Genomic DNA, 26,674 nt, shown 5'->3' on the forward strand with positions numbered 1-26,674 from the left:
TCCGTACCCTAAGCCTACACGCCCTGCCCCCCTAGGGCGAGTACCGTTGTACCTCGAACAATGGACCCGGGGGCCGGGACCCCTTTGATCCCCGAACCTAGGCCCTGGTGCTCTGACTCGCTATGCAACTCAGGAAGCCTTTGCTGGCCAGACCGGGACCTCGTGGGGATGTCTACTAAGCACCGATCCTAAGTCATGTGTAGGACCTCGGTTCTATGGCAGCTAGTCCCGACCCATCGCGACTACCTCCTAGGGGGCCACGGGACCTCGGTGTGCTTGAGAACACTTTACAGATCGGCAATCAGGAAAATAGCTAAGTTTTTCACAAAAAGTAGACGCATGAAATACTTAAATGCATTACTAATAATGTACACAACATCACAAAGTTATCTTACAATAACAAAAGTTATATTACAAAAGAAACAACAAAAAGATTCCAGCACTATTATTCTGGTGGTCCGGAGGCACACCCACTCTATGCAGGTTCAGGGCGGCGTCGGATACGGGCCACAACCATGTCGGCCACCTCCCGGACTCCTTCTTGCACGGCGGCTGCCGTTGCCCGGAGGGGTCCAACCAGGATAGGAGTCAGTTGGATGGCGGGGTCGTGGCTCCGGAAGCTGGTGAGAATGTACTCTGCCATCCCCCGAGCAACGGCTCGCCCTTCTATCTCCAGGAGGTCCTGTATGCTGGCCTCCACATCCCGCAGCCGCTCGGCGGTGGAGTCTAGCACCTGGAGGGCGGCGCCAAGTGGAGATGGAGCCTCCGTCACCCGGATGGGGTTAGCTCTGAGTGCTTCCAGCAGAGGGTTCACCGCACCGACCCATCTTGTGATCTGGCCGATGCTGGCACTCCGCTCCGCCAGGAGTTCCTCCACCTTGGCCTCCTTCTCCTGGAGGGCCGCCTCGTGCTCCTAGAGCCTCCGGGACCCAGCTGCCAGCTCCTCCTTCATGGCCTCTTCCCGCTTCTGGAGCTCCTGGAGCCGGGCCACCTCCTCTGCTTCGCGGGCGGCAAGCCTTTCTTCTCTCTTCGCTGCGGCTGCCGCCAGTTTTGCAAGAGTAGTCTCCTGCGCCTTGGTCGCTGCCACCACCTTCTTGGCTTGGTCAGCCAGCTCCAGGGTGGTCTGCTCCCTGTCTGCTGCCACCTGCACCTTCAGCTCCGCCGCAAGCTCCCGCTCGGTGGCGTGCTTCTCCCGCCATGTGGCCGCTCTCTCCCATTGGGCCGCAGCCGCCTCACGGTTGAGAGCCTGCTACAGTTGCTCTTGCAGGAGCTCGTGCCCCTGCATGAACTTGGCGCGCTCATCGGCGTAGCGGGTGGTGACGGACTTGATGCAGTCCCCTAGGCGGTTCTCCCAGTCGGAGAGTCGGAGACGCTCCGCCTCCAGCTTCTCCCATTCCCGGCGGATGCCAGCCTCCAGCTCCTGCTAAGCCTGCTGGCACTTGGTAAAGAGTCGGGGGAGGGGGATCTCCGCTGTGCTCGGGAGGAGGCGCCTTCCCAGCACCACCTCCGGTTCCTCCTCCTGCGCAGGTGGAGTGGCGGTGCTGACGACCTCAGCGGCCTCTGGCGCCAGTGTCTCCGGCACCTCCGCTGCCTCCGGCGCTGCAGCCTCCACCGTTGCAGCGGCGCCCTCTACTGCTGGCTCAGCTGGAGAGGGCCCGACCTCGACATCCAGCACTGCTGTCGGTGCCTCGGTCGCCGCGGTGGGTCTGGCAGCCTCCTCCTGGGGGGCGGCTTCGGGTCGTGGCGGCGTGACGGCCTCCGGCTCCGGACCTCTAAGTCCAGAGGCTTCTGGAGCTGACCCAGGTGGGGGTCCCGCTGGTGTAGACGCCGAAGATTCCGGCGCTGGCTGGGGGCCGGTTCCCCCAATTGGAACGACCCCGGCGGACGCGCTTGATGCATCTGAAGATTGGGGCCTGCCGTATCACCGATATGGTTAAGGCCTAGAAGCTAAGAATGATAATGAAAAACTCCGAGAAGACTACTAACGCGAAGTCATACCACTCCCATCTACCCCGGGCGGCTGGGGGGACTTTCTTCCCTGCCGAGGACCCCCCGGACCTCTGGTGATGGTCCTTGGCTCCTGGCGCTTCTGGTGGCGGGGGTGGGGTTTGCGGCCTCGGTTCCGTTGATGGTGGTGGTGGCGTTGATGGGTGCCGCCTCGCCGTTGGCGGGGGTGGAGTCTGCTGTCTCGGGGAAGGCCGCCGCGCTTCCTCTGGCCTCCCCTCCGGCTGTTGGTGCGGTAGCGGAGGTGCTGGAGCTCCGCTCGGCCTCTCCGCTTCTGCTGTTCTCTGGCGCTTGGGGGCCGGCTCCCCGACTAAGGAGCCGTCGCCACGCTGGAGCCTCCGGGACTTGTTCCCTTCGGCTTGGCTGCTCCGTGCGGGCGCCGCCCCCTGGGCCTCATTGCTCCTTTGAGCCGGAGCAGCACCTGCATTGTCCTTGTGCCGGTGCTCCGGCACCGGCACCTTCTCCTTCCCTTTCCCGCCAGGGGCCGGACCTCCTGGTCTTGGCTCCCCGGGACCTTTGCTGGTACACTGCTGGCGGTTTGGTGTGGCGCCGGGGATCTGGAGCCCGCGATTGGGGTCGCCTCCCAGTTGCCGGACCGCCAAGCCGCCCTCGTCTAGGGTCGGCATCGACGCCAGGACTGATGACCGCAACGCCTGGTCCTCGCATAGGGCCTTGACCCCGCTCGGGAGGACCAGGGACTCTGGGCTGAACGCCTCGCCGGTCATCACCCGGAGCGCCGCCTCCAGCTCCGCCATGGTGAATTCAGAGCAAGGCCCCCGCACGATCCTGCTGCAGTCGTTCAGTCCCGTGTACATGTAGGCCATCCGGGACCGCTGCTGCAGGGGGGCGATCCGCCACTTCAGGAAGTCGCCCAGCACCATCAAGGATGTTAGGCCACTCCACTGGAGAATCTTGACCCGATAAAGGACCGGGTCGAGCTCCTTCGGAATCGTCGGCTTGGCCTTCCAGGTGCTCCGGTCACTCTGGGGTCCATCGGTTGGCAGCTCCAGGCGGTCATGGGGGTCAGCTTCCGCAATGACCCAGCCTTCATGCCAGTCCTCCCACTTGGAGCTGGAGAAGGCGGTGATGTAGGAGTTCACCATCCCGTGCCGGAGCTGGAAGTAGTAAGCACCAACCTCGCGCTTGCTCCTCCCGGTCCCGACCAAGGCATAGAAATGCCTGAAGATGGTGGTGCAGGGGCGCACCCCCACAAACATCTCCATGAAATGGGTGAAGACCGCCATGAGAAGGATGGAGTGGGGGGTGAGATGATGAAGTTGGAGGCCGAACTCCTCCAGGAGCAGGAGGAAGAAGGAGGAGATCGGAGGAACCAACCCGCACATGATGTACGAGTTGAAGAGAACAAATTCCCCCACGGCAAGGTCGCGGAGGGGAATTTTACCGGCCCTAATCTTCCTGGCTTGCGCCGGCGCGGATCATCCTAGAAGGCGGCGCACCGAGTCCAGCTGAGTCTGGCTCTGGAAGTGGCGCGGGAAAGGAAGCGAAGACATGGCGATGGATGTTGAGATCGCAAGGGATGGATCGCAAGGGAGTGGGAAGCGCAAGGAAGCCAAGCGCAAGGAAGCTGATCGCAAGAAAGGAGTCAGAGATGAAGGGGCGCTACGGCGTCTGCTGATGGCAAGAGCGAAAAGGTAGCTATTCCCTTCGGCGCCTACCTTTTATGCAAAAGGCTGTTGCCCTCTTGCGCTCTGCGACGACCGAGGAGAAGTCGAACGGTTGCCTGCACCAGGCCCCCTCCTCTCACACCCAATGACCAGTGGGCCTGGGCCTGCCAGTCAAAGGCGTGACCGCTGGAGGAAAGGGGGAAAGGCGGAATTTGAACCGCCCGAGCTGTGGGACAGGCTCGAATAAGACAAGAATCTGAACCGCCTGACGTGCATGGCGCGGGCGGGGGACAGGCCCCTCGGGGATCCCGCTTTGGGGGAATGGTCATCCATGCCCTTCCCCGGCGGGAACAAGCTGTCCACCCGGCGCAATGCTGGGATCTGGCCCCACCAGCGGGTTCATACCTCGCCCGAGGTGGGCTCGGGGGCCTCTGTCGGTACACACGGACAGGGGGTACCTCCTGCTAGGGTGTCCAGACCCTTAGCTTCTCACCATACGTAATCTCCCCCTCGCCTTCTGGGTGACGTGGCATACGGCCCGCGCCTGACAGCTGGGACCATGGTCTCCGGACCTTCCCCGTGCTCTTAGAGGTCCGGGGCCTCCACGTGCCCCGGGAAGCAGGAGAGCTCTTAGGTTGCTCCCACGGACCCGGACTCCCTAGGGAGGTCCGGGACCGCCACGTGTGATGGCCAAACCATCGCAGGCCTGACCGCTCCGACCGGCCTCGGGGGCCCGGATTCCCCTTCCTCCGGAAAGGGGTCAGGTGCCACCACGTGCCGCCCCCACGGTGGGAGCGGAGGCAACGGTGCGGCAGGTCAGCACTGCTCCTTCGCCTGACAGGTTCGCACTCAACAGTGGTGGCACAGCTCCACTGTTGAGTAACACTGACAACAGTCATTGTGCCTGCAAGGCAGCACACGACCATATCCAGGCTGTGGATACGCACATTATCTTCCCAATCGCGAAGGCTACAGTGAGGGGCTGGAGATGGAGATCTCCATATCACATAGAGTAGGCTCCTGTTGGCCGGGCCCACCTGTCGGGGTCCCGCACAGTGTAAGCACCTCCCTTGAACTATAAAAGGGAGAGTGCACTCGTTAGAAGACAAGTTCCAGACAAGCTCACACTAATTTCCATCCAGGCTTACACAATCAATACAACGCCAAAGTGGACGTAGGGTTGTGACATCCAGGTACTTAGAGAACAGGGACACTAGATTTTGGTACTATATACGTATGCTTATTTGTATGCTTGCTAAGGAGTATGTGGGTAGTACAAAAGGCTAGGGGTATATCTATAATTTCTATAAAATATAGGCTCTTAAGTGTTACTTGAGTTAAATAGAAGGTAGCACTAGAACCTAGGAGAAAAATCATGCTAAGTGTTTAGTTTTATCTTTGTAGTGGGAAAAGTGAAAAAAGGGAGGTTAAATCCTAAGAACAATGGGTTTATGGTAGAAAGGTAGGGATCTATGTGTAATTAGAATAAAAACTATAGGGTTTTTATGTAAGGTAAATGCTGTATAAAAGTAACTTGTGTGTTTACTTGAGGACTAATGTGTAAGAATGCAAGTCATCATGACCTTCCATAAACTTTTGCAAATGTATTCAAAATTTGATCAAATTCACCTTGGTAAGGACCAAGGTAATTCAAATTTTACCTTTATGCAAAACCTATCTTATAAAGCTATAAACTTTGAGCTTTTGAACTTGAGCCCTAAAGCATTTTTGTAGAGTTTGAAAAACTCTACAACTTTGATTTTGGGCACTTTTTCACTTGAGCTTTAAATCAACGGGAATTTTTGCTTTACAGTGAGGCCCCTAGATCTTTTTAGTTTTACATATGAACCCTTAGACGTTTCTTCCCTCTCTTCTCCTTCCCTGAGCCTCTCTACTCCTCTGCGCCGTTCTGCCGCCGCTGCAGCTCCTCCCCCCCCCCCCCCCGGCCGCCGCCGTGCAGTGCGCCGCCTCCACCTCCTGCTCGTCCTCTCCACGCATCGCCCGGTCCTCCTCCCGGTGCCTGCACTACCCTTGCTGGCCGTCCCGTGCCCCGCCACATCGGCAGACATCTCCCGCATGGCCGCCACGCACCTCTGACGAGCTCCTGTCGCCGCCCTTTAGCTATCCATCCCGTCACCTCCCAGGCCATCCTCGCTTCTACCCTCACCGGAATTTGGAGTTCTGTTCCAGTTCCAAGCGTCGCCACCGACCGGCTCCGGTGGGCAGCCTCCTCTCGACCCTTTGGGTCTGTTCTGGGTGGGTTGGGGGGACAAGGGCGGGTGATAGATTGTGGCAAGGGTAGAATTGCGCCTACTCCAAGGCCTGGACGGCCGGAACGCGCCCTCCCGCCAGGGCCGAGCAGCGGCCATGGGGCGCCGCCGTCGAGCCGTGAACTCCGGCCATCTCAAGGCATGGCTAGGGTTGTGGCTTGCTCAGGGAGCGTTGGTGATGCTCCCTGGCCGCCCAATTAGGATCCCCGTGGTCCTGGTGTCCCCGGCCACCGTGGCCGAGCCGGGTCTCGCCGCCGGCCATGGTGTTCCGTGTCTACAGGGGGATTAGGGAAGAAGGGGTGGAGCGGGGATGCTTGGTGCCGATCTGCGCGTGAGGGACACCGTGCAATTGGGGTCGGTCGGGCACAGAATCGCCGGCGGGAGCAGGCCACCGCGGCTATCTTGGCGTTCGGCCGGTAGCCGTGAGCAGAAGAGGGGGGGGGAAGGGGGAAGAAGCCGAAGGCCCCACCTGTAAGAGAAAGCATAGAAGGAAGGATAGATGTGCAAGGAAAAGAGGGTTCCGAGGGGGTTTTCTGCAAAAGGCTTTTATTAGATTGCTTTTCTTTAGCTGAAACATGTTTAATTCCGTATAAATTGTAGAAAAATGCAAAAATTGCAAAACTAGTTTCATTAGAAACTAGATTTTCAACCCTACAACTTTTGTTAGTAAAGTTTAGTGTAAAACTAAATGCTTTTATGTCTTTTTCAAGTCTAAAGTCAAAGGGTATTCTTGTGTGTAACTAATACACCTTAACTTTGTTACTTATGATTTTCGGGATGTAATTGCTTGAAGTCTTATGTGATCTTATGTTAAGGTTTTACACTTAACTTTGTTTGATAATATAAAGTTCTTTTAAGTTTGAACATTTCAAATTTTTAAAATGTTTTAAGGTTACTTAAGTAAGCTCTTTAAACCTAATTGGTTAAGATCTTTTTACCATACTCTTGTGCGTTGACTTGTTTAGCTTGCAACTTTGTTGTCACATAAGATCTTAACTATAAATTTCATCTCATTTATTTTATTGCATATCATATAGAATCAATAACGCTTGACGACGGAGATTACGAATTGGTCTTAGGACAAGACCAAGGGTTTTCTGAAGATCCAACCCAAGCCGTCGAGGAACTAATTGAAGCCCCGAACCAAAGTTCGGAAGCCTTTGACACTCCTGCCCCTAATCCTGCTCAAGAAGGCAAGCCCCGATGCATATCCTAGTATTTCAAATTATTACCATTTCACTTATGTATTATATATCTTGCATTATGTCTAGGAGTTGCAATGACACCCTAGTTGCATAATACCTTAGGGAACCAATGTATTGTACCCGAGTCCTCATCGCTTAGATGCTCTGCTAAATAGGACCGGTAAAAGTCAAGTGATTTCCTACCACTCGCTCGATATAGGAGTTGCTTGTTTACAATTCTGCAACCACTATAAGGATAATGGACAGGGTCATGTGCTGTATCATGACCTGGAGATTTACCCTGTCTATTTTGACAAAAGTGGTTAAGTTCGAAATGTGTGGTAGTGGTGGCTAAGCGTTTGAAAGTACTAGCCACATGCCGCGAAATATGGTAAGCGGTAAGCCTAGTACCCGAATGGCCCGGCAAATGGACTTGTCTCCACCACTCGACTTTTATTTTATGTTTACATGCACCGACGTGTGGGAGTACGTTCTGCGTGGCAAACAGGAATACGGGTTTTGTAGTCGCGCTACACATGTATGCCCTGCACAATTGGTGTGCGTACGGTCCTGCAGTCGCTTGTGGTGGCCCTGATCCATAACCCGGAATATGAGGGAAACGGTTGCTTCGGAACACCCTGTTGGTATTCCAAGCGTGTGTGTTAGGTTTACCTTGCAAGGTTGAATCTCGATTCAGGAATCGTCCGCCTCTCACGATGAATGAGTCTGCTTATCCCTTTTACCACATAGAGTAAAAAGTGTAATTGTTAATGGAATAATCTTGATGGATGTTAATGTATATCTTGCTTGCTTAGTATAGGTGCTTACCTAGAATGGCTAATCAAGCTAGAACCTGAAAGCTAAAATTTGAAAGTAGATTATATTTCTAGTTGCTTTTCCGCTAAAAATAACTCTGAACCTCTATAATACCTTCATGAGTCTAGTTATGGGCTAAAGTATACCCAAACTCGGGTAAGTCTTGCTGAGTATTAGAATACTCAGCCTTGCTAGTATCTGTTTCAGGTATGACCTCCGAGAATCCCACGGACAACCCTGTGTGGCCAACGTTCGTTCCTTTTGGCTGGTCCATGGAGTGGGACCCGTCCCCGGCTGGCAGTGACCCTCCGGAGTGACACCAGGCCTTGGGCTAAGCACGGTGTCCACCTTTGCGACGTGTGTAGCGCGTAAACTTTTATTTCCGCTGTAAGTTTGGACAAGCTGTCCGCTTGTCAGTTTGAACACTGTTGGTATAAGTTTACTTTGTTTGAACCTGGTTTGTAATAATGTTTGAATGACTGTAAATTAAAAGTTGATGAGCTATTCTGTGATTGTAAACTCGCCTTCGTGCGAGATAAACCTGCTTCGATCCTGTTGAATCATGGTTGTATCGGGCGGAGACCCGACAGACCAATGAATTGTTCCGTTTGAAGTGCATTAAGATAATAGCAGTTGTAAGGTCATCACTAGCGCACTTGAGCCGGAATAATTCAGACGGTTCTGCTACAGCTGGTATCAGAGCTGTATGTTTACTCTTACATCTGGAAAAGCTCTAAAAAAGTGTTTTCGGGATAAAATTTGTCAACAAATGAGTTTACAAAGTACGTTGGATCCGTTAAGGTTGATGCCTAGAATGTAAAGCCCTAGGGACTTATATGGGAAGTATTAGGTGGCTATTAGTATCTATATATGTACAGATAGTTCCGACTTGCAGCACTACTTTCTGTCAAAATTTAAATTCTTGTATAATTCAACTTTACTTTCCGTAACGACACCTACGATCGTGAGATAAGAAGGTAAGGATCCTCAGCTAACTGGGGAGTTAGCCTTCTCGTCGGTGATGCGAACCGAACGCTGTTTCTCAAGCAGTGGCTTACTTGAGATGCTGCCAATATACCAACTTAGGTTGATTATATTGGGAGTATACGGTTCGGCGCAGGGTATGGCGATCGCTGTTCATACCCCTGCATTTTGCGGTACCCCCGTGAATACGTTGTTTTGATAACGTATGCTAACATTGTCTGTACGGCGGTAATTGTACAGATGCTGTTTCTATAGTGAACAGTACTGTTTGGGGACGCTTTCATGTCGTGCTGCCATGAAAGGTTCATGATATATATGTATGTGTTCTTCTGCAGGTACACTAACCACGATTACGAGGTTAGGATGAGTAGGATTTATCGATTAGTTATATATAGTGAGAAACGTATGAATATGCCACTGGAATTAACTACGTAAGTCTGAACATATTCGGCAGTTGTTTTGGTTGTGAGGACGTATAGTACGTGCATGCATAATCTGTTGTCAAACAAAAGAGTGTACTGTATGTTTGATGTTGCTAAGGATGAATGATGTGTTGTTTGTCTTTGGAATGGGTTAATAGAGTTCTGATGATAGTTTTAAGTTGGGTATCTTATAGTATCTTAGGCTTCCATCTGATTTTCAGTCCCTGCTGTTATCAGAATTGATTATCCCGTTCTATTTATCTTGTACTTTCTTAACAAGGTAAAAAGTCTCACCATTTGCATTCTTGTTGCAGATGGCAGCCCCTTCTAATGTCTTCTGGGATTCGAAAGGGCATCTTCATACCAATGCCCTTCATTGGGAAGGTTTCCCTTGTTTGCTTTGGGAATCCTTATAGTCTTTCCACTATACGGAACCTCCCCAATATGATGCTGTTGAGCATTTGGAAGAAGGAGTTCACAGAGCCCACGTCAGGATGACCATTCCTCAGCATCCTTCTCACTCGCAATGGCAGCCCATTGAAATCAGCATGATGGGCTATCGAATTGTGGATACTATTGAAGGGGCAGCACTAGAAGCTATTTATGCCTTCTGTAATCAACATCCCTGGGAAGTCACAGGGCAACCCATTGGTTTGTTTGCCACAACAGATCCTAGTGAGTCAGAATGGAATCTCAGGGTAATTCCTGAGAGTCACAGATTGGAAGGTTCACCGGAAGAAGCACTTCGAGGGATGATGCGTTTCATGAATGTGCAGTATCATTACCAGTCGTTGCTACGTCATGAGATAGGCCAATTGGTTAATGCTGCACGAAGTCTCCATGGGGAAGCTACTAGACATATCACCCAAGTGGATCAACTTTGAGCTTTGGTGATTGAGAAAGATGGAATCATTGCTACCCAAAATGAGACTATTCATCACAGGGAAGATCAAATCAATGAAAGTGATGCGACGATCACCCAACGCAACACAATCATTGAATTTCTTCAAGAACAGATTCATGATCTTATCCTCGAAGTGGATGATGCCAACGCACACATAAATGAGCTTCAACAGCAGCCTATGCCTCCTGCAGTACCGGCACCTGAAGAAGAAGAGGAAGATCCCGAGGAAATAGAAGGAGTCTCCGAGATTGACTCTGAGCACGGAGACCCTGTCATCAGTCCCCATCACTCCTCTTCAGGTAGTCAGTCATCAGTAGGAAACTTTGATGACTTTTAGTTGTGGTTGAGTGGGTGGTAACTTAGTTGTAACTAGTGTAGAAAGATGTGACCTAGGCAGTGTGTAGTCTATCTAGATGTAAAGCCACTTGTTGTATATGTGGCATGTGTTTTTAGGCAAAGGTTTGGAGTGGTTTGAGTGTGTTGATATAAGATGTAAGGATTATCAGTGTTTACATGGCAATCTAAATCCTATGTTTTGTTATCTGGTTCAATGTCCTTGCATCTGTTATAAGTGGATTGAATGGAGCATATGTATTACATATCTATTTGGTAATTGCATATTATCTGAAATTGGAGTAAGACTGTGGTTGATGATGGATATCTCCTTTATTTCAGATGGTTGGAACTACTCGAGGAACCCCGGAAGGATTCCGGGCAGGTCAGCCTGGTGGTTCTCAGCAACCGCCACCGCCACCTCCAAATTTGGCCGAGGTTATGGCCCGGCAAACAGAGCTTCTTAACCAACTTGTACAAGCTCAAATGGGCCACTTCCATCAGCAACCTCGAGACCGAGAGGAACCCCTGTCAGCCAATTACCAGGACTTCCTCAGCACTCAACCACCATTGTTCCATAAGGTAGATGAGCCTTTGGATGCAGACGCTTGGCTTTGAATCATCGAGTCCAAGTTCGCCTTACTAGCAGCTCCATGTTCAGAGGAAAATAAGGTGCTCTTTGCAGCCCAGCAACTCCGAGGCATTGCCCGTTTATGGTGGGATCAGTTTCATGCTATGCAACCTGCCGATCATGTCGTCACCTGGGACGAGTTTCGGACTGTGTTTTGAGCACATCACATACCAGAGGGACTCATTGAGCGAAAGCTCAATGAATTTTTGAATTTGACCCAAGGTACCCGCACTGTTACGCAGTATGCACAAGTTTTCAATCACTTGTGCCAGTATGCGGGATCGCATGCGGACACTGATGCCCGCAAATGTGATCGCTTTCGCTGAGGCCTAAACACCAAACTTAAAGAATGGCTGAATTTGGTAAAGGCTGATAATTTTAATGAGTTGGTCAATATGGCCATCACTCAAGAGGATTGTATCTCAGCCCACAGAGCAGAAAAGAAACGGAAAGCACCTACAGGGCCTGCAACTCCACAATCGTCAAGGTATCGGTTGGTTCCGAGTAACGCCCCTAGAGCTCCGCCTCGAGGCAATTTGCCTGGCAGATGGGTAGCCCGACCACCCCAACAAGCACAATTCAACCGACCACCGCTGCCACAAATTCAACAACAACCACGACAAGGACCGCACCCGAGTTTTCCGCCAGCCACTCCAGGAAACAGCAATTATCGTTGTTTCAATTGCGGAAGTCCCTCCCACTTCATCAAGGACTGCCCTCAACCTAGGAAGTCTTTCCAAGGGCAGACATCTAATCCTAACAACAAGGGTAAGGGTAAAAGGCAAGTAGTGCAGGTCCATCAAGGGAGGGTGAATCTCACCACACTCTCCGAACTTCCCGAGGGGACACCGATAATGACGGGTACATTTTCTATCAACTATCATCCCGTTACTGTTCTTTTTGATACCGGTGCCACCCATAGCTTTATTAGTACAAAATTTGGGACTAAAATAGGCTTGGATATTTATCCTATTAATGGAGTATATATGATAACAACTCCGGGTGGTAACATCTCCTCAAACCAAGTTTGTAGAAGTGTACCGATTCAAATGGGTAACAATCTGATGAAGATAGATTTACTATTACTAGACCTAAAAGGAATGGATGTTCTTTTAGGAATGAATTGGATGACCCAACATCATGTGTCTATAGATATCTCTTCACGAACCGTGGAGATAAATTCGCCAGAAAACGAACCTACCATTCTTTATCTTCCACCATCAGAACCCTTCAATTCTTGCACTTATGCTGTATCTGGGATCAAGCTAAAGGACATTCCAATCGTCTATGAATATCCAGATGTCTTTCCGGATGATTTACCCGGAATGCCCCCAGATAGAGATATCGAGTTTATCATAGAACTCCAACCTGGCACAGCCCCTATCTCTAAGAAATCCTATCGTATGCCTCCCAATGAGTTGGCAGAATTGAAAATCCAACTCCAGGACCTCTTAGACAAAGGTTTTATTCATCCAAGTGCATCACCATGGGGTTGTCCAGCCTTGTTTGTAAAAAAGAAAGACAATAGTCTAAGACTGTGTGTGGACTACCGTCCCCTCAATGCGGTAACTATCAAAAATAAGTATCCCGTACCCCGCATTGATATTCTTTTCGATCAACTAGCCGGAGCTAAGATATTTTCTAAGATTGATCTTCGTTCCGGCTATCATCAAATTAAGATCCGGCCCAGTGATGTTCCAAAGACAGCTTTCTCCACTCGATATGGTCTGTACGAGTACCTAGTCATGTTGTTTGGTCTAACTAATGCTCTAGCCTATTTCATGTACCTTATGAATTCTGTCTTCATGCAAGAACTTGACAAGTTTGTTGTGGTCTTCATTAACGATATCCTGATCTACTCTAAAACTCCAGAAGATCATGTCAAACATCTTCATGTTATCCTTCAGCGATTGAGAGACCACCATCTGTATGCCAAATTCTCCAAGTGTGAGTTTTGGTTGGATACAGTAAAATTTCTGGGTCATACCATCTCTGGTGATGGTATATCCGTTGACCCCAGCAAGGTACAAGAAGTGATGGATTGGAAACCCCCAACTTCAGTCCATCAGATTTGTAGTTTTCTTGGTCTAGCAGGCTATTACCGTCGATTTATTCCGGATTTCTCCAGAATAGCCAAACCTATGACCGAACTACTGAAAAAAGGTGTTAAATTCTCTTGGGATCAACAATGCGATGACGCATTCCACATTCTCAGAGACCGTCTTACTACTGCCCCAGTTTTGGCGCAACCAGATGTGTCAAAACCTTTCAACATCTATTGTGATGCCTCAGGAACTGGACTTGGTTGTGTCCTTATGCAAGACCACTGAGTGATTGCATATGCATCACGGGCTCTCAGAGTTCATGAACAAAACTATCCTACACATGACCTCGAACTAGCAGCTGTCATCCATGCCTTGAAAATTTGGAGACATCATCTAATGGGTGCAAAGTGTCATATCTATACTGATCACAATAGTCTCAAGTATATCTTTACACAAGCAGATTTGAATATGAGGCAAAGACGCTGGTTAGAACTGATCAAGGATTATGATTTAGAGGTACATTATCATCCAGGCAAGGCCAATGTCGTTGCGGATGCCCTCAGTCGCAAAGCACATTGTTCTTGCTTATCCATTGGGGCTTTTAACGAAACTCTTTGTTGGGAAATGAGAAAACTTAATCTAGAAATCATTTCCCAAGGTGACTTAAACCATCTCTCGGTTGAAGCCACGCTTAGGGATGACATTATTCTAGCCCAACAGCGCAGTGAGGGAGTTAGAGCTATTAAGCAAGAGTTAACACAAGGAGATAAAAAGTATAAATGTTTCCGAATGGATCCCACAGGAGTTTTATGGTTCAACAAACGTATTGTTGTACCTAAGGATCATAAACTCCGTAAACAGATAATGGACGAAGCCCACCTATCCAAATTTTCTATACACCCTAGCAGTACCAAGATGTACCAGGATCTGAAACAGAACTTTTGGTGGACTCGTATGAGACGCGAAATCGCCAAATATGTCTCAGAGTGTGATATCTGCCAAAGAGTCAAAGCCAGTCATCTGAAAACTGCTGGTAGTCTCCAACCTCTACCCATTCCCTCTTGGAAATGGGAGAATATTAGTATGGATTTTATTGTTGGTCTACCCCATACTTCTCTGAGACATGACTCTATTTGGGTAATCGTGGATCAATTAACCAAAAGTGCACATTTCATTCCCATGCATACTACGTATGTTGCTAAAAAGTATGCCGTGATCTATTTGGATCAAATTGTTCATCTGCATGGAATACCTAAGACGATCATTTCTGATCGTGGAGCACAATTCGTCGCTCGATTCTGGGAGCAACTCCAAAATGCTCTTGGGACTAAGTTAATTCGTAGCTCGGTATATCATCCTCAGACAGATGGACAAACCGAAAGGGTAAATCAAATTTTGGAAGATATGCTCCGAGCTTGTGTCCTTCAGTACGACAAGAATTGGGACAAATGCTTGTCATTGGCAGAATTCTCTTACAATAATAGCTATCAAACCAGTCTCAAGATGGCCCCATTCGAAGCCTTGTACGGTCGCCGTTGCAGAACTCCTTTGAGTTGGTCACAAACCGGCGAGCGTAGAATCTTTGGACCAGATCTTGTCAATGAGGCAGAAGAGAAAGTAAGGATTATACAAACGAATCTGAAGGCAGCCCAATCTCGACAGAAAAGCTACGCTGATATACGAAGGAAACCTTTACAGTTTCAAATTGGAGACTTCGTATATCTTCGAGTCTCTCCTACCCGAGGTGTTCAAAGGTTCGGCGTAAAAGGGAAACTTGCTCCTCGATACATCGGACCCTTTGAAATCCTGGAAATCTGTGGACCTGTAGCTTACCATCTCCAACTTCCTTCTCAGTTAGCGGCTATCCATAATATCTTTCATGTGTCCCAACTCAGAAAGTGTGTTAAGCTTCCTACCGAACTCATCAATTCCCAAGCTATCGAAATCGAATCTGATTTGACCTATACAGAACATCCAATCAGAGTGCTAGACACTAAAGAAAGGAATACTAGAAGGAAAACTATTAGGATGTACAGGATTCAGTGGAACCATTGTCACACCCTAAAATATTCAATTTTAGGATGTGACTATCTTTTACAATGTGTTCATCTATCAATAGGATTTTTCCAGGAATTTTAAAGATTTTTCTGGCAATTATTCTATTTATCCAAGAGCTAGATTCATTTTTTTTTACATGGAAAGCTCTAAAATTCTTTTTCATGAAGTCTAAATATTTTATTTGGAATCCTCGTGACCCAAATTAACTCCCGAGTTTTCCTCGGAAAATTTTGGGATTCTTCCGGATATATTTTTCTTGGTTTGAAATATTTATCTGAACTTTTCTTGATTTATTTTAAACTTGAAAATGTGTTCTGGAAAATATTTCTATTTTGATTTTCATCGCAGTCGGACCGAGCTGTATCTTGATATACGTCCTTTTAACCTTGTCCTCTCCGAATCTTTGAGATGTCCCATCGAGCTCCCGATCCTCTAACCGTTTCCCCCGATCAAGTCAAGCTTGAAAATGACGCCTCGTGGCTCGTCTTCGGTATTTTTCCGATGATGTTCGATCGCCATCAGCCCCAACGACTTGGCCTGATCCCTTCCTTCTCTTTTCGCGCTCCCGAATAACTCGTTCACGTTCAACCAGCGCTATCAGCTTGTTTTCACGTTCGGCCCTCACACGAACCTGTTTCGGCACATAACTGAGCTCGCTCGGTCAATCTCGTTTTCTCTTTCCGTTACCTCCTCTATCCTCTCTTTGCTCGCTAAATTGTGGAACCCGCTGGTCAGCCTAATCTCACCTTCCGTGGGTGATCCGGACTCAGGAACAAGTCCCAGCCCGATGCGCCGTTGCGTCCGTACCCTTGTTCGAGTTGGAGCCCAGCACGATATCTCCAGACCCATTTAAACGCGTCTTGCACCACCTGTTTCCCCAGTAGCCGGCCCTAATTTTTCTCCCCTGCGTCGGCTCCTGCGTGCCCTATAAATTCTCGCGTAACCCTAGCCTCTGCATCGCATCTCTGCTGCCCACGTAGCCGGCCCTAGCTTTTCCTCGCGCCCCTGCTCTCCTTCTTCCTTCACATCCTCGCACAGGTGTTGCCGCCGGACACCAGGAGCGTCGTCGCCCAGCCCCCGCATGCCCCTGCATCGCCTTGCCCCAGCGCCGCCAGGGCCGCCAGCCCGAGCCCCTAAAGGCCGCCCTGCACCGCACCCTCGTCCGTGCGTCGCGCCCCCCCCCCCCCCCCAGCAGGCCGCCCCTGCCTCTGCAGCTGCCGCCAGGAAACAGAAGCAGCGCCGCTGCCCTCCTGCATCCCGTGCGCCCAGGATTGCCCAGCATCGCGACCCCCTGCAGGCCGGCCTTGCCGTGCGCTGCGCCCCCTGCTGCGCCTGCAACACTCTTGCCCCAGACCAGCCGCCCAGAACGAACAGGAGCAGAACCGCTTGGAACAGAACAGACCCGCCCTTCATCTTCCTCCGCGAAATTCGATCTCTACGATGCATCCCCGGGGTAAGTTAGGTATGGAACGGAATCCCCTCGTCGTCCTCTTTCTTTTGCCCCGCTTCCCGCGACCTCTCGTGCCCTAAATCGACGGGAATCTGAGCTACAGTACCCGCCGCCACCATTGCTGCCTGATTTGAAGCTTTTACGATTTAGTCCCTGGAAGAAATCTGTAATTACCGTGTAAATTGCTGGGTCTAGCGAAAATTGCAGAAAACCCCTAGATCTTTTCCATCTTTTCAATCCAGCCCCACCATGGAATTTTTTCAGATCTAACCCTAATATTTTCGTGTTTTGCAAGCACTATTTTCTGTGTCTTGTATTTCTTTTCAGCTAACCCTTGAAGTCTATAGTTAATTGCGTATAGGTCCCTGCAGCGCTGTTTTATGCGTAGTTTCCACGTTTTAGATCCGTTTCGATCCGTTCTTTTTGCGTTAGTCTTCTAAAACCCTAAGCTATCATTTAGTAGCGTTGTTGTGCCATAATTCCTGTTTTTAAAATTAAATATCAATTTAATTTGAATAATACCCTCTCATCTAGTTTTCCGAAATAAAATCCAATTAAGTCTTTTCTCCGGTTTTCATAAGTAATGTTAACTCAATTAATATCAACTTAAATGTGTTTGTAATTTAATTTAGTTAGTTCAACTCGAATCATAAAGTTATGCGTTTAGATGTTCTCACAAGTTTTCTTTTCTAATTAATTATTTGATTAGTGTAATTTATACATAGAGAATTGTATATAAAATTTGACTAAGTTCTGCTTCGTCTTTATAAATGCAAATATAATATGAGTTAATTATAATTAGGGATATTCTCTTTTGAATATCTTTTTCATTAGTTTTCTAAATTAAAATAAATGAAAGCCTATAGTTCTTTTATTTCTTTCATAACATAAATCTCCCGATAGCTGTATCTTTTCAACCCTAGCTCCGTTTTCCGTGTTTCTTTCTTTCTCGTGACCGTAGCAGCGAGCCTTATCCTTTAGTTCGCTCTTGTAAAGCTTTTCTTTTGTTTGTTGTATCTGTTCTTAGTCGTTCTTGTTTGTTTGTTTCCTTGTATGTTTTGGGGCCGTTGCTTGTGTGACGTTAGAAGGAGCGCGATCCAAGAGCTTTGAAGATCTAGAGTTTCAAGAACAAGAGTTGAAGACTCTGAGCAGCTATTCTCTAAAAGAAAGGCAAGTGTTTCCTTGATCATGCTTTTATCCTAATAATCACAATAAATATAACTTTTTCTTTATGCATGCATGTGTCTTAATTTTGATGGATCCTAATTAAGGATATGCCTAGTCTTTATGATCATTCCTTGTCAACCTGGGTTTTATCTTTATTGTTGGGTAGCTATGCTTAGTTGCTATAACTGGTTCTGGTTTGGGAATAATATATAATCATGATGACAACAATGATGATGTTACACCTGTTCTATCCATGTTCATGCGCTATGCGTTGTTAATATAAGATTATATGTTTAATTGGAACATGGAGAACCACCCAGGAAAACAGTGCAACCACAATACTATATGGCTCTGGTCTTGGCTAATTAATTAGAAACTCTAGCTTGTGATGATCTTACCGAAAGGGCAAGAGGGGAGTGCGTTGATGGGGTATAGCCCGGTCCTCTTGAGGCATATTGATATATGTGGTCCTTGGCTAAGGCGTTTCCTCATTAGGGAGGGTTATGACCACTGCGGCCTGAAACCTTAGCGGATTATCATAAGTTAGGGAATCTTTGTAAAGGCCTCGTAGTGAATCCCTTGCCATTCACCTCGGAAGTGTTTAAGAGGCTAGCTACCTCGGGCAAATCGGGAGACACGAATTGTGGGTAAAGTGTACAACCTCTGCAGAGTGAAAACTGATATATCAGCCGTGCTCATGGTTATGAGCGGCTTGGACCCTCACATGATAATTGAACTTGAAGATGAATTAAATCATGGACCATGGCTATGGTTATGGTCATCGTGGACCATGGTTATGGTTGTGGTTATGGTTATGCTGTATCTCTTCTCTCTCTTTTAATGTGGGTTTTGGTATGAACTTATACCTTAGTAAACAGGTGCTAATAAAACTTGACCAACTAAAATTGCTTATCGCAGTAAGCCAGTCAGCCTTTCCTTGATTTTGGCCTTCATGTCATATATTCCCCAACACTTGCTGAGTACCAACCATAAGTGTACTCACGCTTGTTATAATTGCTGCTCAGAGGAGAAAGTGATGTGAAGTCTTTTGAAGATGATGCTGAGTTCTAGCCCTACGCAACCCCCGGTCGATTGCCTGTAAAGTTTGGACTCTTCGTTTCCAGGATAAGCTGTATAACTCTGATAATCTTTATAGTCCTTTAAATCTCTTTTCGTGATACTGTTGCTGATTATTCACCGATGAAGTCACTATATGTATGGAACTTGATCCTGGCATACATATAGTTATGCATTCGGTTTTGTCCTTAAAAACCGGGTGTGACAACCATCACACGGAAGAAGAAGCAACATGGGAAACTGAGTCTTATCTTCAGCATAATTTCCCAGACTTCTTCCAAGCCAATCTCCAACATTGATCATCCAACTTCTTCTATCCTAGAATCTCGGGACGAGATTCTTTTTAGGGGGGAAGGCTATGACATCCAGGTACTTAGAGAACAGGGACACTAGGTTTTGGTACTGTATACGTATGCTTATTTGTATGCTTGCTAAGGAGTATGTGGGTAGTACAAAAGGCTAGGGGTATATCTGTAATTTCTATAAAATATAGGCTCTTAAGTGTTACTTGAGTTAAATAGAAGGTAGCACTAGAACCTAGGAGAAAAATCATGCTAAGTGTTTAAGTTTTATCTTTGTAGTGGGAAAAGTGAAAAAGGGAGGTTAAATCCTAAGAACAATGGGTTTATGGTAGAAAGGTAGGGATCTATGTGTAATTAGAATAAAAACTATAGGGTTTTTATGTAAGGTAAATGCTGTATAAAAGTAACTTGTGTGTTTACTTGAGGACTAATGTGTAAGAATGCAAGTCATCATGACCTTCCATAAACTTTTGCAAATGTATTCAAAATTTGATCAAATTCACCTTGGTAAGGACCAAGGTAATTCAAATTTTACCTTTATGAAAAACCTATCTTATAAAGCTATAAACTTTGAGCTTTTGAACTTGAGCCCTAAAGCATTTTTGTAGAGTTTGAAAAACTCTACAACTTTGATTTTGGGCACTTTTTCACTTGAGCTTTAAATCAATGGGAATTTTTGCTTTATAGTGAGGCCCCTATATCTTTTTAGTTTTACATATGAACCCTTAGACGTTTCTTCCCTCTCTTCTCCTTCCCTGAGCCTCTCTACTCCTCTGCGCCGTTCTGCCACCGCTGCAGCTCCTCCCCCCCCCCCCGGCTACCGCCGTGCAGTGCGCCGCCTCCACCTCCTGCTCGTCCTCTCCACGCGTCGCCCGGTCCTCCTCCCGGTGCCTGCACTACCCTTGCTGGCCGTCCCGTGCCCCGCCACATCGGCAGACATCTCCCGCATGGCTGCCACGCACCTCCGACGAGCTCCCGTCACCGCCCTTTAGCCCCTCTTCAATTGCTTATGCCCAGAGCTGTGTGACACCATCTTCTATCCATCCCGTCACCTCCCAGGCCATCCTCGCTTCTACCCTCACCGGAATTTGGCGTTCTATTCCGGTTCCAAGCGTCGCCACCGACCGGCTCCAGTGGGCAGCCTCCTCTTGACCCTTTGGGTCTGTTCTGGGTGGGTTGGGGGGACAAGGGCGGGTGATAGATCATGGCAAGGGTAGAATTGCGCCTGCTCCAAGGCCTGGACGGCCGGAACGCGCCCTCCCACCATGGCCGAGCTGCGGCCATGGGGCGCCGCCGTCGAGCCGTGAACTCCAGCCATCTCGAGGCATGGCTAGGGTTGTGGCTTGCTCAGGGAGCGTTGGTGATGCTCCCTGGCCGCCCAATAGGATCCCCGTGGTCCTGGTGTCCCCGGCCACTGTGGCCGAGCCGGGTCTTGCCGCCGGCCATGGTGTTCCGTGTCTACAGGGGGATTAGGGAAGAAGGGGTGGAGCAGGGATGCTCTGTGGCAGAACCGCCTGAATTATTCCGGTTCAAGTGCACTAATCATTGCTACAAAGGCAAGATGATCTCAAATGCGCTTCAAATGGAACAACCCATGGGTCTGTCGGGTCATCACCCGATGCAACCACGGTTACACAGGATCAAAGTAGGTTATACTTTATACAAGATGAGCTCCAGGTACATAACAGCGCAAGCCTTTATCACAGAGTAAGCAGTATTATTACAAACCAGTTTTCTCCAGCCCTGTCTGGAGCAAAATAAACACAGGGTTGTTTAAAAGCAACGGGTAAACACCCGTTGACCAAAGTCACAGCGAAAGGACAACGCGACTAACAACGTCGCCATCAGCAGCACCATGCGTAGCCCCGTCGATGGTGTCACTCCAAGGGGTTAATGCTGGCTGGGGACGATTCCTATTCCACGGACCAACCAGGCGGAACAGCAAAGGGGCAGGACGCACTATCGACCTGGTTCTCAACCGGCATACCTGAAAGCAGTTCTAGCAAGGCTGAGTATAATGATACTCAGCAAGACTTACCCGGGTTTGGGTATACTTTAGCCCATAACTAGACTCATGAAGGTATGGTAAGGTTCTGGGTTTATTTTCAGCTGAAAAGCAACAGAGAGTATAATCTACTTCAAGTTTTAGCTTTCCGATTCTAGCTTGATTAACCATTCTATGTAAGCACCTATACTAAACAAACAAGATAGAGATTATCAATTATCAAGATTCCTCCATTATCAATTACACTTTTTACTCGATGTGGCAAAAGGGATAAGCAGTCTCAATCCTCGTGAGAGGCGGACGATCCGGACCGAATTTCAACCTTGCAAGGTAAACCTAACACACACGCTTGGAACATCCAACGATGATTCCGAAGCAACCGTTTGCCTTTCATTCCGGGTCGTGGATCAGGGCCACCACAAGCGACTACAGGACCATACGCACACCCAATGTGTGCAGGACGTACGGCTGTAGCGCGACTACAAACCCGTACTCCTGGTTGCCCTTGCAACATGTATTCCCACACGTCGAATCGAGTAACAAGAAAAACAAAAATACGATTGGTGGGAGGTATGTCCACTTGCCGGGCCGATCGGTTACTAGGCTTATCGCTTACCATATTTCATGGTATGTGGCAGGTACTTTCAAACGCTTAGCTACCACTACCACACATTTCGACCTTAAAGCTTTTATCAAAACAGACAGGGTAAACTTCCAGGTCATGATACAACACATGACCCTGTCCGTCATCCTTATAGTGATTGCAGAATTGTAAACAAGCAACTCCTATATCGCGCAAGTGACAGGAAATCACTCAACTTTTACCGGTCCTATTTAGCAGAGCATCTAAGCGATAAGGACTCGGGTACAACACATTGGTTTCCTATGATATCATGCAACTAGGGTTTCATCTCAACTCCTAGACGTAATGCAAAATATATAATATAATACTGAATTTGTAATAGCTTGAAAATATTGGGATGTGCACCGGGGCTTGCCTTCGGAAGCGAAGCTAGGGTCAGACGAGTTAGAAACTTTTGGGGCTTCAGTCACTTCCTCAGTAACTAGGACGGAGTCTTCAGATAGCCCAGGTTCGGGTTCCAAAATCAACTCGTAGTCTCCGTCTTCAAGCGTCGACGAGTCTACATGATATGCAAGGATTGATTTTTAGTAATAAACATGTTAAATCTTTCCTTCATGATAAAGTTGTAATTTAACAGATCAATACACACTCAGCATCAACAATAAAATTACAAAATCAACAAACAACTAATATCACAAAACTAAAGCAATTTATTCCTAATCATAGGTTCAAACACATTTGGTAGTAATTATACTTAAATCTTAGTTGTTTGAACTCATGTTAACAAATTTTGAAATTATTCAAATTACAAAATTGCACTGATCTTGAATATTTCACACAAAGCTAAACACTACTTAAGCTAACTAAAAGCCAAGAGTTGCAGAAAATAAACTTAAATCACACAAGTTATACACAAAAGATCCCTTTTTGAAAACATTTAAATAACTTCAAAACTAGTTGATTTCAAACTACACCTTAGTAACAAAAGTTGTAGATCTCATTTTTATGAACACAACAGAACTGGTTTTACCATTTTTGGATTTTTCTACGATTTCTTATGAATTTTCAAATTTGGCTGAAAAGGAAAAGAAAAAGGGTACTGATTCTTTACAAACAGGCCCCTGGAAGGGATAGATCGACGGCGAGCAATTCCGGCGAGATAGCTCGCCGGCGGCAAGGGGAAAAGGGAGGGGAAATGCTCAGGGGCTTACAACGGACTTAGGGATGATCGGGGTTGGGCCGGGGAGGAGCTGTAGCGGCGGCGCGACGGTGGACAGAGGCGGCGGCGGCGGCTGGAAGCTTGGCGGCAGCGTTCCAGTGGCTGGAGGGTCGGGGGGTGGACGACAAGTGCCTGGAGAGCTTCGTGAGGTTGACGTGGTGCTGTTGCTCTACTTGGCAGGGGCTAGGGGGCGGCGGAGCAGTGGGACGGCGATGAGGCCGAGCTGCGGCGGCGGAGGAGCGGCGGGGTGCTCGTGGGCAGGGCGCTGTGGTGGGGGAAATGGAAAACGGCCGGTGCTATGAGCTTCAGGAGGGTGATGTGGTGCTAATGGAGGTCGGGGTCGAGCGTGGGAGGCTCTGGAGGAGGCTGCCGACGGCGAGGCCGAACGGCGGCGTAATGGCGGACGGCGGCGATGCGCGGGAGGAGGAAGCCGGGGTGGAATTGAGCGCGGAGAAGTGGTAAAGGAGTTTGAGCAGGAGGCCACGGAGCTAATTATGCACTTGGGGAAACTTTGGAGGGCGGCGAGCAGGAGCTGGACGCCGGCGACGTCGTGGCGGCCGCGGTGCGCTCGGGGATGGCGTGGCGGCTCGGGAAAACGGCCACCAGGGCCTGGCAAGCGGCGGGGGTGATGCGCTGGAGGTGGAGGTGGCACTGGCGAGCGGTGCGGGGGCAGGTGGCGGCCGAGGCAGCTCGCCGGAGCTAAGCGGCGGTGACAGGAGCTCACGGGAGAAACAGAGAAGCTGGAGGTGGACAACGAGGACCTGGTTGCAATTGTTCAAAAATTCAGGGGCTCACTGTAAAGCTTGAGTAACTTTTAAACTAGAGCTCAAATGAAAATTCTCCAAAAACCAAAAGTGTAGAGAATAAAAAGTTCTACACTTTTGCTTTAGGGTTCACCTTCAGAAGAGTTGAGGTTTCAAAGTTAATTTAAAAACCATACAACTAGTCAAATTTCTTTTAAAACCTATTTAAATTTTACATTTCACACAACTCCTTGATTTGTTTTCACTCTTTACAGTGGGTTAAAAGTAAAAGCATCTTTTGTAGAACAGCCCTTCCTCTATTTCAAAATTATCCACTCCCACACACATTTTGCACATTAAACCCTATATTTTTCTAAAATTATAGAAAACACCCTAAAATCTTGTCCTTAAATAGCACACAAGAGCACATCCTACACTCAAAGCACTAAGTCTGGCTCCCATATACCTGAGGTGTCACATGCTCGGTGCCGATCTGCGCGTGAGGGACACCGTGCAACTGGGGTCGGTCGGGCACAGAATCGCCGGTGGGAGCAGGCCACCGCGGCTGTCTCAGCGTTCGGCCGGTAGCTATGAGCAGAAGAGGGGGGGGAAAGGGGAAGAAGCCGAAGGCCCCACCTGTAAGAGAAAGCAGAGAAGGAAGGATAGATGTGCAAGGAAAAGAGGGTTCCGAGGGGGTTTTCTGCAACAGGCTTTTATTAGATTGCTTTTCTTTAGCTGAAACATGTTTAATTCCGTATAAATTGTAGAAAAACGCAAAAATTGCAAAACTAGTTTCATTAGAAACTAGATTTTCAACCCTACAACTTTTGTTAGTAAAGTTTAGTGTAAAACTAAATGCTTTTATGTCTTTTTCAAGTCTAAAGTCAAAGGGTATTCTTGTGTGTAACTAATACACCTTAACTTTGTTACTTATGATTTTCGGGATGTAATTGCTTGAAGTCTTATGTGATCTTATGTTAAGGTTTTACACTTAAATTTGTTTAATAATATAAAGTTCTTTTAAGTTTGAACATTTCAAATTTTTAAAATGTTTTAAGGTTAGTTAAGTAAGCTCTTTAAACCTAATTGGTTAAGATCTTTTTACCATACTCTTGTGCGTTGACTTGTTTAGCTTGCAACTTTGTTGTAACATAAGATCTTAAGTATAAATTTTGTCTCATTTATTTTATTGCATATCATATAGAATCAACAACGCTTGACGATGGAGATTACGAATTGGTCTTAGGACAAGACCAAGGGTTTTCTGAAGATCCAACCCAAGCCGTCGAGGAACTAATTGAAGCCCCGAACCAAAGTTCGGAAGCCTCTGACACTCCTGCCCCTAATCCCGCTCAAGAAGGCAAGCCCCGATGCATATCCTAGTATTTCAAATTATTACCATTTCACTTATGTATTATATATCTTGCATTATGTCTAGGAGTTGCAATGACACCCTAGTTGCATAATACCTTAGGGAACCAATGTATTGTACCCGAGTCCTCATCGCTTAGATGCTCTGCTAAATAGGACCGGTAAAAGTCGAGTGATTTCCTATCACTCGAGCGATATAGGAGTTGCTTGTTTACAATTCTGCAACCACTATAAGGATAATGGACAGGGTCATGTGCTGTATCATGACCTGGAGATTTACCCTGTCTATTTTATCAAAAGTGGTTAAGGTCGAAATGTGTGGTAGTGGTGGCTAAGCGTTTGAAAGTACTAGCCACATGCCGTGAAATATGGTAAGCGGTAAGCCTAGTACCCGAATGGCCCGGCAAATGGACTTGTCTCCACCACTCGACTTTTATTTTATGTTTACACGCACCGACGTGTGGGAGTACGTTCTGCGTGGCAGACAGGAATACGGGTTTTGTAGTCGCGCTACAGACGTATGCCCTGCATAATTGGTGTGCGTACGGTCCTGCAGTCGCTTGTGGTGGCCCTAATCCATAACCCGGAATATGAGGGAAACGGTTGCTTCGGAACACCCTGTTGGTATTCCAAGCGTGTGTGTTAGGTTTACCTTGCAAGGTTGAATCTCGATTCAGGAATCGTCCGCCTCTCACGATGAATGAGACTGCTTATCCCTTTTACCACATAGAGTAAAAAGTGTAATTGTTAATGGAATAATCTTGATGGATGTTAATGTATATCTTGCTTGCTTAGTATAGGTGCTTACCTAGAATGGCTAATCAAGCTAGAACCTGAAAGCTAAAATTTGAAAGTAGATTATATTTCTAGTTGCTTTTCCACTAAAAATAACTCTGAACCTCTATAATACCTTCATGAGTCTAGTTACAGGCTAAAGTATACCCAAACTTAGGTAAGTCTTGCTGAGTATTAGAATACTCAGCCTTGCTAGTATCTGTTTCAGGTATGACCTTCGAGAATCCCACGGACAACCCTGTGTGGCCAACGTTCGTTCCTTTTGGCTGGTCCGTGGAGTGGGACCCATCCCCGGCTGGCACTGACCCTCCGGAGTGACACCAGGCCTTGGGCTAAGCACGGTGTCCACCTTTACGACGTGTGTAGTCGCGTAAACTTTTATTTCCGCTGTAAGTTTGGACAAGCTGTCCGCTTGTCAGTTTGAACACTGTTGGTATAAGTTTACTTTGTTTGAACCTGGTTTGTAATAATGTTTGAATGACTGTAAATTAAAAGTTTATGAGCTATTCTGTGATTGTAAACTCGCCTTCGTGCGAGGTAAACCTGCTTCGATCTTGTTGAACCGTGGTTGTATCGGGCGGAGACCCGACAGAGCAATGAATTGTTCCGTTTGAAGTGCGTTAAGATAATAGCAGTTGTAAGGTGATCATTAGTGCACTTGAGCCGGAATAATTCAGGCGGTTCTG

General features: G+C 47.8%; 1 protein-coding gene across 1 annotated transcript; it reads right to left on the reverse strand.

Moving 5' to 3' along the window:
• Positions 1 to 475: 475 nt before the first annotated feature.
• LOC112900543 (translation initiation factor IF-2-like) lies at positions 476 to 3,107 on the reverse strand. Its single transcript, XM_025969396.1, has 5 exons — positions 3,070 to 3,107; positions 1,505 to 1,913; positions 1,254 to 1,420; positions 992 to 1,208; positions 476 to 913 (listed from the first exon to the last, which is right to left on the reverse strand). Exons 1-5 carry the CDS (start codon positions 3,105 to 3,107, stop codon positions 476 to 478), a joined length of 1,269 nt encoding a protein of 422 aa, XP_025825181.1.
• Positions 3,108 to 26,674: the final 23,567 nt, after the last annotated feature.

Source organism: Panicum hallii, chromosome 7 (assembly GCF_002211085.1).
Source record: "Panicum hallii strain FIL2 chromosome 7, PHallii_v3.1, whole genome shotgun sequence".
NCBI classification, from domain to species: domain Eukaryota; kingdom Viridiplantae; phylum Streptophyta; class Magnoliopsida; order Poales; family Poaceae; genus Panicum; species Panicum hallii.